General features: G+C 40.4%; 1 protein-coding gene across 3 annotated transcripts in view; it reads right to left on the reverse strand.

Annotated features, from left to right (window-relative positions):
- Positions 1-16,223, reverse strand: part of megf11 (multiple EGF-like-domains 11) — a 485,761-nt gene that overhangs the window by 46,759 nt on the left and 422,779 nt on the right. For 2 of the 3 annotated variants that reach the window (XM_087981454.1, XM_087981453.1), the window contains exons 15-17: positions 15,303-15,449; positions 9,844-9,978; positions 2,406-2,534 (exon numbers count right to left, since the gene is read on the reverse strand). In XM_087981454.1, coding sequence (XP_087837580.1) covers positions 2,406-2,534; positions 9,844-9,978; positions 15,303-15,449 — 411 coding nt within the window. The remainder of the gene's footprint in view (positions 1-2,405; positions 2,535-9,843; positions 9,979-15,302; positions 15,450-16,223) is intronic. The other variant, XM_087981455.1, reaches the window with a different exon arrangement.

Raw genomic sequence — 16,223 nt, forward strand, 5'->3', positions numbered from 1 at the left:
GGATAGGGAACGACCTTGAAACATATTGATAGTGATGTCAGTACACAATCCAATTAATTTGGTGGAAGGAAAGCAAACCATGAAACACTCAGGACACAGATTCATCCAACCACAAGAACTGCCGAGTCAAAAACAGAAATTGAAAAGTCTTTGGTGATTTCAGGGCTAATTAAACAAAATTACAACAGACTAATTAGTACAATTTAATTCACTTTTCACATTTTAGTTTGTTATTGAAACAAGAGTTCTCAATCTTACTTCATGTGTAAGTAGACACTACCAATTTAAATATGCAACTTCCCAATTACTTAGCACGTTCGGTAGATGATACCTCTTTAACTCTCAGTGTTAGTCAGTCCAACTCATTGACTCACAACCAACCACATTATAGGTCACTTCAAGAATCCATAGTCAATGATGATAACATTTATGAAAAACAATTCCAGCAAGATACATGAAGCATGTTAATTTTCAGTTTTGTCAAGTTAAGCACTTTGTTCTCTCACTGATTACTCGCTGTCATGTGATGATGTATATGTGATATTTTAAAATCATTACTAAAATTAGAATGATAGAATATATGCCTGTCTGTATGTGTGCATATATGTAGCCCTCTGTGCAGAGAAGGGTCTACACACACAGCTACCTTACTTAATAACATCTTGACCTTTGTTCTTGCATAACCCAGAGCAGCAAAAATTGAATTCAGGAAGATCAAATCAAGATAGGAGTTTCATGGTGAATGGTAGGGCCTTAAGGAGTGTAGTGGAACAGAGGGATCTTGGAGTTCAGGTTCACATTCTCTGAAAGTGGAGTTACAGGTAGACAGGACAGCGAAGAAGGCTTTTGGCACACTGGTCTTCAGTCTGGGCACTGAGTACAGACATTGGGAAGTTATGTTGCAGTTATACAGGACGTTGGTGAGGCCGCACTTGGAGCATTGTGTTCAGTTTTGGTCACCTTGTTATAGGAAGGATGTTATTAAACTGTAAAGAAGAAATTTACAAGGATGTTGCCTGGACCCAATGGTCTGAGTTATAGGGAGAGGTTGGACAAGCGAGGTCTTTTTTCTTCAGAGCATAGGAGACTGAGGGGGACCTTATAGAGGTCTATAAGATGATGAAGGACATGTATAGGGTGAGTGCACTCAGTCTTTTTCTCAAGGTTGGGCAATCGAGTGCCAGACGACATCAGTTTAAGGTTAGAGAGGAAAGAATAAAAGGGAATCTGAGGGGCAACCTTTTTACAAGAGGGTGGTACACATATGGAGTAAGCTGCCAGCGGAAGTGGTTGATTAACTTATCGACCACTTAAGTTCGATAAGTTAATCAACCACTTCCGCTTGCAGCTTATTCCATATGTGTGCCATCCTCAGTTGCCTACATATGGGGGGGGGTATATTAACAGCATTTAAAACCATTTGGACAAATACATGGATAAGGAACGATAGGAAGGATATGGGCCAAGTGCAGGGAAATGGGATTAGAATGGACAGACATTTTGGTGGGCATGGACCAGTTTGCGCCACAGGGCCTGTCTCCGTACTAAAGGACTATATGACACTACAGGGTCTGATCTCAGATTTATATATAGTTGAAGATAAACTTGGGCAGATTTCAAACAGATTTTTTAACCATTTTAAAATATATTTCTTCAGAAAAATTTCCTCTCAGTCAATTGTAAGAATAAAACAAGAAATAAATAATTTTTGTTAAGGTTTCAAACAACAGCACAAATGACATAAAATCTCATATGACATTAATGTAGAATTTTTAAAAAAGGATTATTCAAAATGCTCTGTGTGATTGGTTACTTATTTTTCAATGGAATTGGGAGGTTTAAAGATAGTCTCTAACTGATAGTTATGGTCCCCACATCAGCCTGCAACAATTAAAATTGACACAAAGTGGTTATCTGATCATACCAACTTGCAATATTTCTCCAAACTAATAAAAGTTTACAGATTTCAATACTTTCTGAGCATGTTCTTTCAACTCCCTCACAGGCAATAAAGTCAATTTGCTGATATCCTGCACTTTTATGGCCAATTTCACCAGCATTTCAGAGTTGAAAGCAAGTCAACGTTTTCGGTTGAACAATGGGATTTGACAACTCTGCAAAGACCTAAAATACACTAGGAAATTTTTAGCTAAGTCTTATAAAGTTTTATGTAAGGGAATCTTCCACAGATCCAGTTTGCGAAGGAATATTGAGTGACCTGCCCTAAACCTGTGTGGGAACCTCAACTGATTGCTGCAATTTTTATTGCATTTCTAAAAATAAAACCAGTCTTCAGATGTGGGCATTGTTGGCTAGGCCAGCATTTATTGCTTATCCTTAACTGCTTTGAGATGTTTCAGAGCACTCATAAACAACTGTAAAATGCAGATATTTCTATGACTTACTCTGAGAACAGTTTTTTCCAATCCAGCCTGGGAAACACTGACAAGAGCCATCGATAGGATTACAGGTGCCATTGTTTGAGCAGGAGCAAGTGTTAGAGCAGTTCTTGCCAAATTTTCCAACAGCACATACTATGGAAAGGAAAATGAAATGCAAATCAAATACATTTTGATAAAGGGTTAAAAAGCAAAATTCTTTTTGTTTAGCAAATTTACTTTCTAAAGATTTGGAATAACCTTGCTCCTGCTCTGAATCTCACTGTTGCTCCTTGTCCTGTTCTCTTTATCTATCTTGCTAATGTTCCCCTCTCCACTTTAATTGTGTTCCTTGAGCAGCTCCCTCACCTACTGCTGCTCTACACCAGATTTCATTCCCTGCTGCTGCACCTGTGCCACTCCTGATCCTTCCTCCTCCCTGATTTCTGAGGTTGTAACATATTTGGAAGCATGAGTAATTGGATTGGAGCAGAGGAAGTTCTCGGTACTGTCTGAGAGTAAGTTGTGAAGTCTGATAAGAGTATTCTAAAATTCTCTTTCCTTCCCTGTTCATGTGAAGGAGCAGCTGTGTGACAGAGAATTGACACCTTGGCTAACTGTCTTTCTATTTTTCTTCAGGCAGTCCCTCATGGTGAGGATGAAATGATTCTACACTAAAAATGAAGGACACTCTCAAAGTCTCCTTGAGTGCAACATCCCTATCAAAACCTGGGCTAACTTTATCAGCACATGCAAGTAATCAGAAATTTCTAATTTCAAAGACAGAATTGAAAAAATTGCAAGTCAGGAGCAGAGACCATTATCCCCTTATTTTTCCAATACAATATATTACAAAAAACCTTCTCCGAGCAACCTAATCCAGAAGCATGATTATTTAATGTTGCTCTTTGTCGGATTGCGTTAGTCTGGCTTTTCCATTCTATGTTTCAATTTCCTCCATACCACACACCATTCTCTTAGCAAAGGAGACAGGCAAACACAGCTATTGCTGAACTGATTCTGATTGCTAATAAATACATGAAACCAGCATCTAAGTTCTCTAAGATTTTCTCCTTGCTCATAATGCAGCCAATATCAAATGAAGATTATAAATGTCATGCTTACAGCATTGGCAACCTATAGACTCCTTAAAGTAGCAAGGAAAAGTACATGTCATTCTGTATTATGGAAAACAGTCTCTTTGTGTGTATCTCCTTGTGGCTGCCAAGGGCATTCACAGGTATAATCAAAAGCATTTCTGGGTGAAACACAAGGACTAAGCAACCAGTGAGTGAATTCCCAAGGAAGCACCATGTGAAAGAATGAACAAAGGCCAGGTGAGGGCAGGCATTAATGAGCAAATATCAAAAAGTGCAGTCCTGTGCAAGGATCGCCAACTCAGCAAATTGTCACCAAGAATTTGAGCAAACGGAAAGATCAAGAAAACAGAGAATTGAATAAGTGCAGCAATCTCAGTACAAAGAAAGAAAGGTTACAATATATGCCAAGCAGCCTGTGTTAGTGTTTAATTTCATACCAGCATTAATTCTGTTCCCTTAGGCTGTATCTTATAGGTTCTGAGGAGAAAGTTATAGCAGAATTGGATAAGAATTTTGGTGAAGTCCATCTCGTGTTGAGAGTATCGTGCTGCATCTTCTATATTTTTGACAAGTGGCATGATAGATTTCTTGCTAGGCAGCAGCAAATTAAGGGGACTGTAGCTTGTTGAACGCCTAGCTAATGGTAACTCACCTCATTAACATTCCACTTCCCACCTTACCAAACACACAAACAATATGGCTATCAAGAAAACCCAACATGGAAATCAGAATTTGTGCCTAGCAATTCTTTGTAGCTCATTGTTTACCCTGAAGGACCTCTATGTTGAGTACCAAACAGCATCTCAGCATGATTCACATGCAGCAGCCACACAAACCCCTCATCCACAGATACTACCATCCAGCATTCTCCAATCTCTCTTGACCATCATAGCACCTTTCCCATAAGCTTGCAGGCAGGGCACATTGAAAAGCTACAGCAAAGGCACTTTATGCACATAGATACGGACCTACCTCACAGATTGGACCAGGCTGCATTTCAGGGCTGCTCACTTGCTGTCAGTACCCATGCCTTGCTTACATTAGCAATGTCACACAACCAGGCAGCTTGCCTTTCTGGTCAAGCAAGAGTCCTCTGTCAAGGGATAATACACCTTGCTGTCGGGGTGTGTGCTGTATAAATCTCACACCTGCACCATATGCCAGCAGCTTACACAACAAACATACTCCACATGCAGCAAACGGACAGGCATGTCGTAAAGCCTTAGTATGAAGGCACCCAAAAGGCAGGGGGTTCCCGCACATTTAGTCAAGGGCAGTCTCTCAGATCAGTCCAGGGGATGGGCCATTGTTAGACATCCAGTCAGGGTGCTCTTAGACAAGTAGTTGGTGTCCCTGCCATCTAAGGAGTGGGTCACAGTTAGTCCTGTGGATCCATAGCTGCTAGTCCAAGGGTGCACTATCATGGTCAAGGAGATGTTATAGCTACTACTGAAGGGTCTAGATGCTTCCTGCTTGGGGCTGACAAATTGGGTTGCTCAAGGTGGTGGGTCATGGTCAGTTTGTTGCTTTCATCCACAGAAACTAAGGGGAAAGGAGGTCAGGAAGATGCTGCTGTGCAGGAAGGAAACTCGCTAAGTTATTCTTTGGGATGGCATGCAGCAGGCTGGAAGAGAGGAGGGGGATGGCACTTGTGAAGGGGGCAGCAGTATTGGCAAAATGGGGATGTAGCAAAGCATGTTGGGGTCACCCAGGGTTAGCAGTACCCTGACTTCAAGGAAAGGGGTGGACAGTGTATAACCACATTTGCACGGTCACTTCATATGCCAGGGACTTGAGCAGCTAGGTATATAAACTGTAGACAGTTTAGGTGACTACCTGAAGATATGTGGTCTATCAGGTTTACAGGAAGGGTTACTAGGAAGAAGATCTGGATATTTTGAACTTATTGACTGGAAGAGGCAGAGACTGTCACCTTCCATCATGCTGGAAATTGAAAATGCCCAATTTGGGAGAAAATAGCTGAAACCAAAGTCAGAGTGGGTAGGGTAAGGATCTGACCTGTGATAAGGGGACTGCCACTCACTACATCTCCCTCCCACTACATCTTAATGTACTCCCTGCTTTCACAGAGGCATGAAGGGAGTTTACTCAGCAGTGTAGCCTGTTAGCTCTAGAGGTTTGGTCAGACGACCCCAGGGGATTCTGTATCCGGATGCATCAGACAAGCTGACGGTCTTCTGCCATTGCAAGTGTACCCTCTCAGCATGATCCTCTAAGGATTGAAGGAGCAGGTGGTGGGGATGGTGTCCTGAATGGAGACTTCTGAGCAGCCTTTGTGTGGTTTGTCCTCTGGCTGTGTGCCTCACCTGGAGTGCGCACCAGGTTCCCCATCCCCCAGGCTTTGGTCTTGGAGTGAGTGGCTTGGGCATTGCTTAGTCAATCGGCTCTGGTGCTGTCATAATGAGTTCCTGTGATTCCACAGTTTTTAAGTCTAACATTTGCATTGCGGTATCAGTATCTGAGCTGGTGGTGGGTGGGGATGTGATGCAAATGGGTTAGGGAAGATGTTGCTGGCAATAGTGAGAATGGCAGAGCATGATGCTTGGTAGGAGGTGTGTGCAGTATCAGTGACAAAGTAAGTGTGAGGTCGCAGAAAGAAGGGTGTGGAACTTTACTTGGCACAGATCATTGAAATTCTTATGACACTGTTGGCTGTTCTCTACCTGGGTGGCGACCTCAGACTAGGCTGTGAGGATCTGGTGACCTAGTCTCCTCCACTGGTCCTCTAGAATGAGAGCTCCTCTCCTTTACATAATCCCCTTGACCAGGACCCTAGGTGTCACCTTTGCCTTCTACAGCATGCTCTGGAAACTTCCTTGACCAAGCAGGACAGCTTCAAAATGCGAATGCTCATCTGAAAGCACAGCAGCCTTGTATAGATAGGATGATCTTTTTGTGGATATTTGCAGAGTGGCGAGTTGTTCTGGGAACAGCGTGTGCTAAGATGGGGCTGGAATCAGATGTGGTGAATTGCTTTGGGTCAGGGTAGGTTGTTAATGAGGCAGGCTTATTAAGATATATTGTGAAAACTAGCTAGGCCTCGTGATGAAAATCTCCAAAAAGCATAACACAATTTGCAAGTAGCCAAAAAAAGTAAGATTCTGCCCATTATGTTTTGAGCCTGCAACATATTTCAATAAAATCATAACTGATATGATTGTAGCCTTGACCTCACATTCCCACCTATCCCTAAGCTTTGACTCCCTTATTAATCAAGGGTCTAACCACCTCTGTGTTAAAAATACCCAATGAGTGTTCTGCCTTAAATTCTTTATTTTGAATCATATTTATGCCCATATTTTCTACACCTTGCAAAAATGGAAAACAGTCAATTTCTGTGCATATAGTTTCATCCATTCATGGTTGCAGGCACCTTCCTTAACATTCCTTAATCTCCTGTGACCTCACTTTTCCATGATGTGGAGGTGCCGGCATTGGACTACGGTGGACAAAGTCTCACGACACCAGGTTATAGTCCAACAGGACTCTGAAAGCTTGTGATTTGAAATAAATCTGTAACCTGATGTTGTGTGACTTTGGACTTTGTCATTTTTCCATGCATTCTTTTATATTTATATTCTCTCATACCAGGCAGCACAACCTAGTGAAACTGGGCTGTATTGCCTCAGTGTTCTTCATACAATATGGAGCTCAAAATTCAAAACAGAACAGCATAGTTTGATTCCTTGCAGCATGTGATTTTTAAATAAAAACATTTTCTGGTTGATGTTATGGACTGTTCAGTTGAATATTGTGGAAATTTTTAGTTTGGGAATGTGGTAAAGGGGGCAATGTGTGTCTAAACTTCTGCCTTTTGAAAGCTGGTGGGAATATCAGCAGAAGATCATTTGAATACATATGGCTGGCTGAGGGACATTCTGTGATGGGAGGATGAGGATATTGTGTGGCGTTATATTTGGTGCAGTACTTGACTAATAGTTATAAAAAGAAGTGGAAACTCAAGCTATTTGCGGGACCTTGGGACTGGAGAAGTGTGAATGTCCATTATTAAACCAGCAAGATCCATTATGCAGCAATGATAGAAAAATATACTTCTGAAAATTTTCCTTTAGAAGCTGCCTCTACTGTTTGAACTTAGTTTGGTGATCATACCTCTTGGTGGAAGGGTAAAATTTTTCTCTCATTTAGGAAAAAATAAAACATGTCCCTATTCAACATCCAGGAATCCTTGCCAGAAGTTTGTGCATTTGGATACAATGAATGACAGCATCATTCTCAGCTGAGATATCCTCCATAGCTGATAACGGCAGACAACAATAGCAGTCACCTAAGTTTGGTCTAGATATTGCTAATCAACCTGTTCAGAAATGTTGTTTCACACCTCAGGAACAGGTGGATCATGGATCTGGACCTCCTGGCCCTTTTGTTTTTCAAGAAAGATGGTTTGGTGGCGGCAAAGCACCCTAAGATATTTCAGCTCATATCTTACATTATAAGACAGAGACAGCACAGAAGACATTGACATTATCAGAGTTAGATTTTTAATCAACCTGTTTAGACATGTTATGACACACCACTGGAACAGGAGTGACATGAAACCGGGCCTCCCATTCCAGACGTAGGAAGACTATCACTGCAGAGGAGCCCTTCCTGGGTGAGGTGACATGAGGATGGTCAGTGCCTCTGGAACCCAATGATAAAAGTCAAAGCATTCAAAAGATATGGAAGGAGATACCCTTTAAAAAAAATTAAAAGAATAAATGCTCTCAGCCACAATTTATACCCAAATGTAACTACAATCATCAGATTAAACATCTGATATTCAGTATGTTAACTATCTGAATTCCTTAATTGTATTACCATCTTGTTTCACCTTCTTATCAAATAATCAATGATTTATAAGTCTCTGGAATCTCTCTCAAATGTGCATTTCTTGCTTCTATTGCTATTTGTGGAAATATTTACATTACAGTGTAAATTTTAGCACAGTTTCATAAGTGGTTCCATACTTAGCTTACAAATTATATAACTTTTGGAAAACTTTCTTTTTGATCCTCATTTTAGTTAATGTACATCCAGCATATAGATCACACAAAATTCTTCTTAACCTTCTGATTCAAGAATCAAATTGGGCCAAAACCAATGGCTTGTCTGATGAAGCACTCAGTCAACTGAGAGACCCTTCTCATTTTAAGTAGCAGATGGCAGAAATTTTAGAGCAGAGCAAAGAACATCAAAATCCTTCTTAAGATGATTTATTTGATGGTATACCGCTGTTATTCACTATACTGGGAATTAATTCTATTAATCTATATTTAATTTATGTTTAATGACTATGGATAAAAAAAATTTCATAGAATTGATAATTTTGAAAAATTGTTGAAGAAACTTGCAATTAAATTTGCTAACAAGCTTGACCCCTAATTCAGGTAAAATGCCAAGGGAACAAATTAAAGCCTTTCAGAAAGAAATCAAAGGGATACATAACATTGCTGCTAATGCAGCATCTTGTAAGATTCATTAAAAAAAATTAGGAAGAGGGTTATATTATCATAGTCCTAGTTCTCAAACACCCACTCACCGCTAATGAGGCAACACATGAGGTGAGACACATTTTTCAGAAGTATTTCTGAAGTCTTGAATATGGGTGGATAGGGGTACACAAAGATTAAGAATGAGTTACCATGAGGCCCTTCAATGACCAGAATCATTAAGGAATACACCACTAAGATCTTCATGCAGTGCTTCAAGCACCTTGATAGATTGGGGGGGTTGTCTTACTACCCAGGCGCACTGTATCTTTCACATCACTGCTGCATAAAGAGGCCTAGCCATGAAGAAAGAAGCTAACCCTCAAGAGAGGCCAAAACAGAATGCCAACACCGATCAAGGGATCAGACTTGAGCTTTAATATCCTATCCGGCTCTTTATACATTTCATGCCATACATTTTAATTTGTACTCAACCTGGAAATTTCCATTTAAAAAAGTAATGGGAATCAAGTAACTCTTTCAAAGAGTCAGCACAGGCATGATATGTTAAATATCTTTATTCTTTTAATTCCTGCAATACCAATTAATGAGTAAATGTTACTGTTACTGAAGTTAGTGAAGAAACCAAACAACATTCCTGAATTTTGATTCTAAAAGTACAGTGGCATTAGAAGCAGACAAAGCTGGTGTAGCATCCGAGTACCAGGTCATAGCAAGATGTTGGTTCAAATAAGTTTCTTAACTATCTGTATTCTTAACCTTGATGCATTCTGGAGGTTTGAAATTTCTCGACAAAGAGCATTAAAGAAACAAAAGATATTCATCATGCCAGTGTAAAAGACTCATTAACTTCTATTGTCACATGTGACTCTGACACACTCAAGAGATTACCTTGGTTGCAGAGTGAACCGGTGAAGCCTGACAAGCATTCACAGCGGCCTGTGACATGATGACATGGTCCAATACTGTGTACGCACTGAGGACAAGCTTGATTGCAATGATGGCCATAAAATCCAGGTGAACAGACTATAAGAATGCCAAAATAACTCAAACAGTTAAACAAAATACTCAGCATCTGTGAATGAAAAACCTTTGCAACTTTCTCTTTTTAAAATATTTGCTTAAAATGAACTATTTCCTGATGTTTGATCATTTTTAACATTTCCACTGCACTGCCAAAACTGAAGTCAGTTGATTGATTTTGAAGGTTGATTCTCAGTCAACTAACCACCAGATTTTCTGTTCATTGTGTAAGTGGACAAAAATCATATGCAATAAGATTGTGATTCCCTGAATTTCCCTTTGAGTGTCACCTTTATTCAGCAATATAACTCTCACCTGAGCCAGAACCCCCACTCCAGGAAATCAGCATAACTTCTAGGCTGTGTTTTACAGCAGTACTACAAGGGTGCTGTAATGTCAAAGTTACTGTCTTTTTGACTGGATGTTAAACTGAAGCTTTGTTCATCCTTTGGTGGATGTAAAAGATCCTATAGCAATATTCGAGTGAGGATAGGAAATTCATTGCAATATCATGGCTAATATTTTAATATCAATTATAAATATTAATAAGTATTTTTCAATCACCACTAAAGATAAACGTAAATGATTTTATTGTTGATTGTCAGGTTTTGTCATATTTGATTTGAAATGTTACATATAGATGAAGACTGATTCATTTTGCCTATCCTGTCATGACAGGATGATTTCATTCTTTGTTTTTTCAGATGATTAGATTACTTACAGTGTGGAAACAGACCCTTCGGCCCAACAAGTCCACACCGACCTTCCGAATAGCAACCCACCCAGACCCATTCCCCCACATTTACCCCTTCACCTAACAGGCAATTTAGCAATTCACCTAACCATCTTTGGACTTTAGGAGGAAACTGGAGCACACTGAGGAAACCCACACAGATACAGGGAGAATGTCCACACAGAGAGTTGCCCGAGGCGGGAATTGAACCCGGGTCTCTGGTACTGTGAGGCAGCAGTGCTAACCACTGTGCCACCGTGCCGCCCAAAGCCATTGAGATTCCCAAAGCAGAAACATAATTATGAAGAATTCTGTTGAGTTTATTGATATCAATATTAACATAAACAGCAATCTCATTCAGCAGTTGGCTGCATACGAAACAGCTTTCTATTAGCAGATCAAAAATATGAGCTGTGTCATTTGTGACTTCAGAATATGATTTGTTTATGACCTATAGTAACTCCTAAACATGCAGTCTATAGAAAATAAATGTATGTAGGGACTGGTGTAGGAACCTTTGAAAAATGGTAATATAATTTAACAAAGCGTTTACTGAAACATATGGACTTCATAGAAGCAAAGAATAGAAAAGGCAGAAAGCATTGCTAAACCTGTATAGAATACAAGTTCAGCTCCAGCTGGGGACCATGCATTAGGAAGAATGTAAATGCTTGAAAAGATTTGAAATGGTTTCATATAATGGCTCCAGTTTTGTAGATACACTGGAGAAGCTGGGGGGTTTTCTCCTTAGAGCAGAGCAGAACTAAGAGGAAATTGGACAGAGGTGTTTAAAATCATGAAAGATTTAAATCTGGGTTGCCAAACTGTGGGACATGACCTAAGACAAGATTTTGGAGTTGTGTTGTCTGAGGCAACATGTGGTGTTAGAACTTTAAAATGCGTACCTCTTTTTTAGTGCAGTGTGGGGACAAATCAACTACTTATAAAGCCGGACTACTGCTGTGTGAGACCCTGTACGAAAAGGTAACCGTTCATTTTGCATGGTTTTTAATCAACTGTACCACGGGGGAGATGAAAGAAGGATGAGGGTTGGTGAGGGGAGACGTGCTTGATATGGTGTTCATGAAGGGAGGGGTGGGAGGAAAAGTGGGGATAGCTCATATCATTTTCGCACTTACTACAACTGAAGCTGCTTATCACTTTTGACTTAACAACTTAAAGTCCACTCAACAATTCTTGGGCTGCCACAAATTTTCACTGGGAGTCACATGAAGTGAGGTCCGAGAAAGGAGTCACACTGGAAAAATGTTTGGAAGCATTGATTTAGATAGAGTGAATAAATGATATTTGGTGGAATGTTTAAGAGTGCAACAGGATCTTGATCAGCTGGACAAGGAGTGGCAGATGGAGTTTAATTTAAATAAGTGTTGATTGAACAGAGAGACCGAGGGATTTGGGTACATAGTTTTTTGAAGGTTGCATCACAGGTAGACAGGTGCTTAAGAAGACGTTTAGCACACTTGTCTTCATTGCTCAGACCATTGAGTAGAGGAGTTAGGATGTCCTAATGTGGTTGTACAGGACCTTGGTGAAAAGCAACTTTTGGAGTACTGTGTATAGTTCTGGTCGCCCTGCTATAGGAAGGATATTATTAAATTGGAGAGGGTTCAGAGAAGATTTTTACTGCAAGGTGTTGCTGGGAATGGACGGTTTCAGTTATATGGATTGGCTTGGACTTTTCTCACTGGAGCATGGGAAGTTGAGAGGTTACCTCATTGAGGATTGCAAAATCATAAGGGGTACAGATAAGATGAATAGCAAGGGACGTTTTCCTAAGGTGGGTGACTTCAAAACTAGGGGCCATATTTTTAAGCTGAGAGGAGCAAAATTTAAAACGTACCTGAGGGGCAACCTTTTCACACAGAGGGTGGTTCATATGTGGAATGAACTCCCTGAGGCAGTGGTAAATGCAGGTACAGATACAACATTTTAAAAGACATTTGATTAGGTACATGAATAGGGAATGATTTGGAGGTGTCGGTGTTGGGCTGGGGTGTACAAAGTTAAAAATCACACAGCACCAGGTTATAGTCCAACAGGTTTATTTGGAAACACTATCTTTCAGAGCGCTGCTCCTTCATCAGGTAGTTGTGAATCAAAATTACGTTTTGGGTCCAGTGACCCTTCCTCAGAACTGAGGAACGTTATCTTTGATTTCTTTTCACAGATGCTGCCAGATCGGCTGAGTTTTTCCAGCAACTTCTGTTTTTGTTTGTGTTGGAAAGGGTACATGTTAGTGGGTCTGGAGGGTTTGAGTTACAAGGCTGGATTGGCTGGGACTTTTTTCCCTGGAGCATAGCAAGTTGAGGGGTGACCTTATAGAGGTTTATAAATCATGAGAGGCATGGACAAAGTGAATAGCAAAGGTTTTTTTCTTCCCTGAGTGTAGACGAGGTCAAAATTAGAGGGCATAATTTTAAGATGAGAGGAGAAAGATTTAAAACAGACCTCAGGGGCAACTTTGTCACAGAGAGGGTAGTTCATATGTGGAATGAAATACCAGGAGAAGCAGTAGGGTCAGATACAGTTACAACATTTAAAAGATATGGTGGCACAGTGGCTAAGTGGTTAGCACTGCTGCCTCACAGCGCCAGGGACCAGGGTTCGATTTCAACCATGGGCAACACTCTGTGTGGAGTTTACACGTACTCCCAGTGTCCATGTGGGTTTCCTCTGGGTGCTCCGATTTCCTCAAAAAATCCAAAGATGTGCTGGTTAGGTGAATTGACCATGCCAAATTGCCCATAGTGTTCAGGGATGTGTAGGTTAGGTGCATTAGTCAGAGGTAAATGGAGGATAATAGGGTAGGGGAATGGGTCTGGGTGGGTTACTTTTCAGAGGGTTGAAGGGCTTGTTTCCACACTGTAGGGATTCTAAAATAAAAACGATATTCTATAATAACATTTGGACAGGTACATGAATAGGAAAGGTGTAGAGGGATATGGGACAAGCTAAGTTTGGGTAACCTGGTCAGAATTGACTGAAGGGTCTGTTTCTGTGCTATGTGAATCTATGGCTCTATAAAAGGGCATTAAATTTAGGCACCTATCAAAAGAATGAGAAGCAACATAGAAAAAACTTTATTGCACAACAAATTATTAGCATTTGAAATGCGCTATGTAATGAATGGTGGATGCAGATTCAATAGTTGTCTTCAAAGAGAACAGGATAAACACTTGAAGGAGAAAAGAATTGCAAGGATATCAGAATGAGCAAAGGAGTGGGACTGACTGAGCTGCTCTTTGAAAGATCTAATAGACTTAGTGAGCTGAATGTTCTCTTTTCTGTGCTGTATAATACAATGATTCTTGTATACACTACTGGAGTTAAAAAAGTCAACAGTTTGTCTTCACTATGGCTGGAATCTTATGTTGCTCTCCAGAGTGGAATGACAGGGAAACCGAATTGGATGAGAGATCAAAATTCAGAACCCCAATCCTGGAATGAAAGTATGCAAGTAACTTCTCAGAATTTTAAAGGTAAGCTAAGTCCCCTGATGGCTAGCATTGGGGAGCTCTTTTGCGTGTATGTGCATGTCATGAATGCTCATTAAATTGCCAGCTCACCAGAATTAGGTTCCTATTCCTTATTAAATTCTATCTGACTGAGCAATATGTGCCTTCAGTTCACGGATGCACAGAAATAGAAATGTGTAGTAGACTTTGGAATGGGTAACTGATGCTAGGCCTCTTTGCAGGGCATTCTTCTCTGCCAAGATATGACTGTGATTGAATTGTGATTGTCTGAGTTGCACATGGCACAGAGAATAACCAGGAGGACAGAGGGAGAAGATAATGGGCACAATCAAGGAGGCTGGCAAACAGTGGAAGTCTGTTTGGGGAAGGGTGAAAGGGTCAGGATATTTTAATGCAAGGATCCGTTCCGGAAACTGGAGTGATGCTACTGATTTGCAGGGAATAAATGGTTCCAGAACCTTTAAGCATGGTTCCAGGACCTTCAACCCTATAAGTTAACAGCTTTGGCAATGCTCCTGCCACAAGATATGGTCCTCACCCATATACAGACCTATGTGCATAAAGTGAGGAGACAACTGCGTAATTGTGCAAGAAAAGCAGGCTTTCCTCTGAGCAGAAGTGATGCTCACTTCCATGTCTGCAGTTGAACCTGTACTCCGGAACAGAACATGCTGCCGATACTGAAAATAACTTGCACTAACGTAGTGTCATAATGTATTTAAACACTACACCACCACACTGTCAAAAGAAGCTTCAAAGGAGCAGAGTTAAATTTGACACACAAAGAAATATGAATAGGGAAGATTCCCAAAAGTTTAGTTTGCAATAAATTGTAATAAGTGACTTAAAGGTGGGGAATAAGTTAGTGAGATGGAAAGATTGAAGGAAGGAATTTCAGAGCTAAAGACAAAAGGCAGACATATCATTGGTTAATACACAAAATTCAGGCCAGCATCCAGAATTATCTTAACCTGGCATTAATGATCGAGAATGACTGCTTTACTCTTTCCAGAATTAATGGGGACCAAATAGGTGATGAAAGAAAAAATATTTTTAAAAATTCATTGGAAAACTACTCTGTTAGACCTCATACTTACTCCTCTGGCATGCAACTCCACGAAATCCAGGTGCACACACACAAATCCCATCCTCAGGTGAACAGGAGCCACCATTTTCACAGTTACAGGAAATGGAGCAGTTTGGACCCCAATGCCCCTGCTGACACACATTGTCACAACGAATGCCTGGCAGAGAAAATAGAACAGACATAAGAAGCACATTTATATAAATAGTCAAGACCTTTGCCCAGAAATTCATGGGTATAGAGAGGGTGGATTATCTCATTCCCATTTTGGGATTGTTGAGAAAATAAAAGCACGAGTAGGCCATGCAGTTTTTTGAGCCTGCTGTGATTCAATTTGTTCATAACTGATCAATTATGTCAGTACCACTTTCCCAAGCTATCTCCATTTCAATCAATGTTGTCAGTATCCAGGAATCTATTGATTTGTCTTGATTACATTCACTGGTTTACTTCGACATCTCTTTTGGGAAAGAATTCGAGATTTACTACCCTCTGTTAAACTGTATGCCCCTTGTTCTGAGACAATAACTCCTGGTTTTAGACTCAGCAGCTAGAAGAAACTCCTATCTACATCCACCTTGTCTCACCCTATAAATATTTAATAAATTTAGTTAGACATCACCTCTCATTCTTGGAAATTCTAGAGATTACAGTCCCACTTCCCTCAATTTCTCCTCATAAAACAATCTGCAATCCCAGGGATTAGTCTGGTGAACCTATATTACACTCTCTCTATGGTACACATGTCCTTCCACAGCCAAGGAGTCTGAAATTGTACACAACACACCAAAGTGCATCTTTATTCCTGTATTCAAATCCTTTTGAAAAGAAGGCCAACATTCCTTTTATGTTTCAAATTGCCTGCTGCACCTGAACATTAGCATTTAGTAACCCATGAACAAAGACATCAAGCTCCCTTTCGACATCAATGCTT

Source organism: Chiloscyllium plagiosum, unplaced genomic scaffold (assembly GCF_037043375.1).
Source record: "Chiloscyllium plagiosum isolate Xiang-an unplaced genomic scaffold, Cpla_swu_hap1 HiC_scaffold_39, whole genome shotgun sequence".
In the NCBI taxonomy this organism is placed as follows: domain Eukaryota; kingdom Metazoa; phylum Chordata; class Chondrichthyes; order Orectolobiformes; family Hemiscylliidae; genus Chiloscyllium; species Chiloscyllium plagiosum.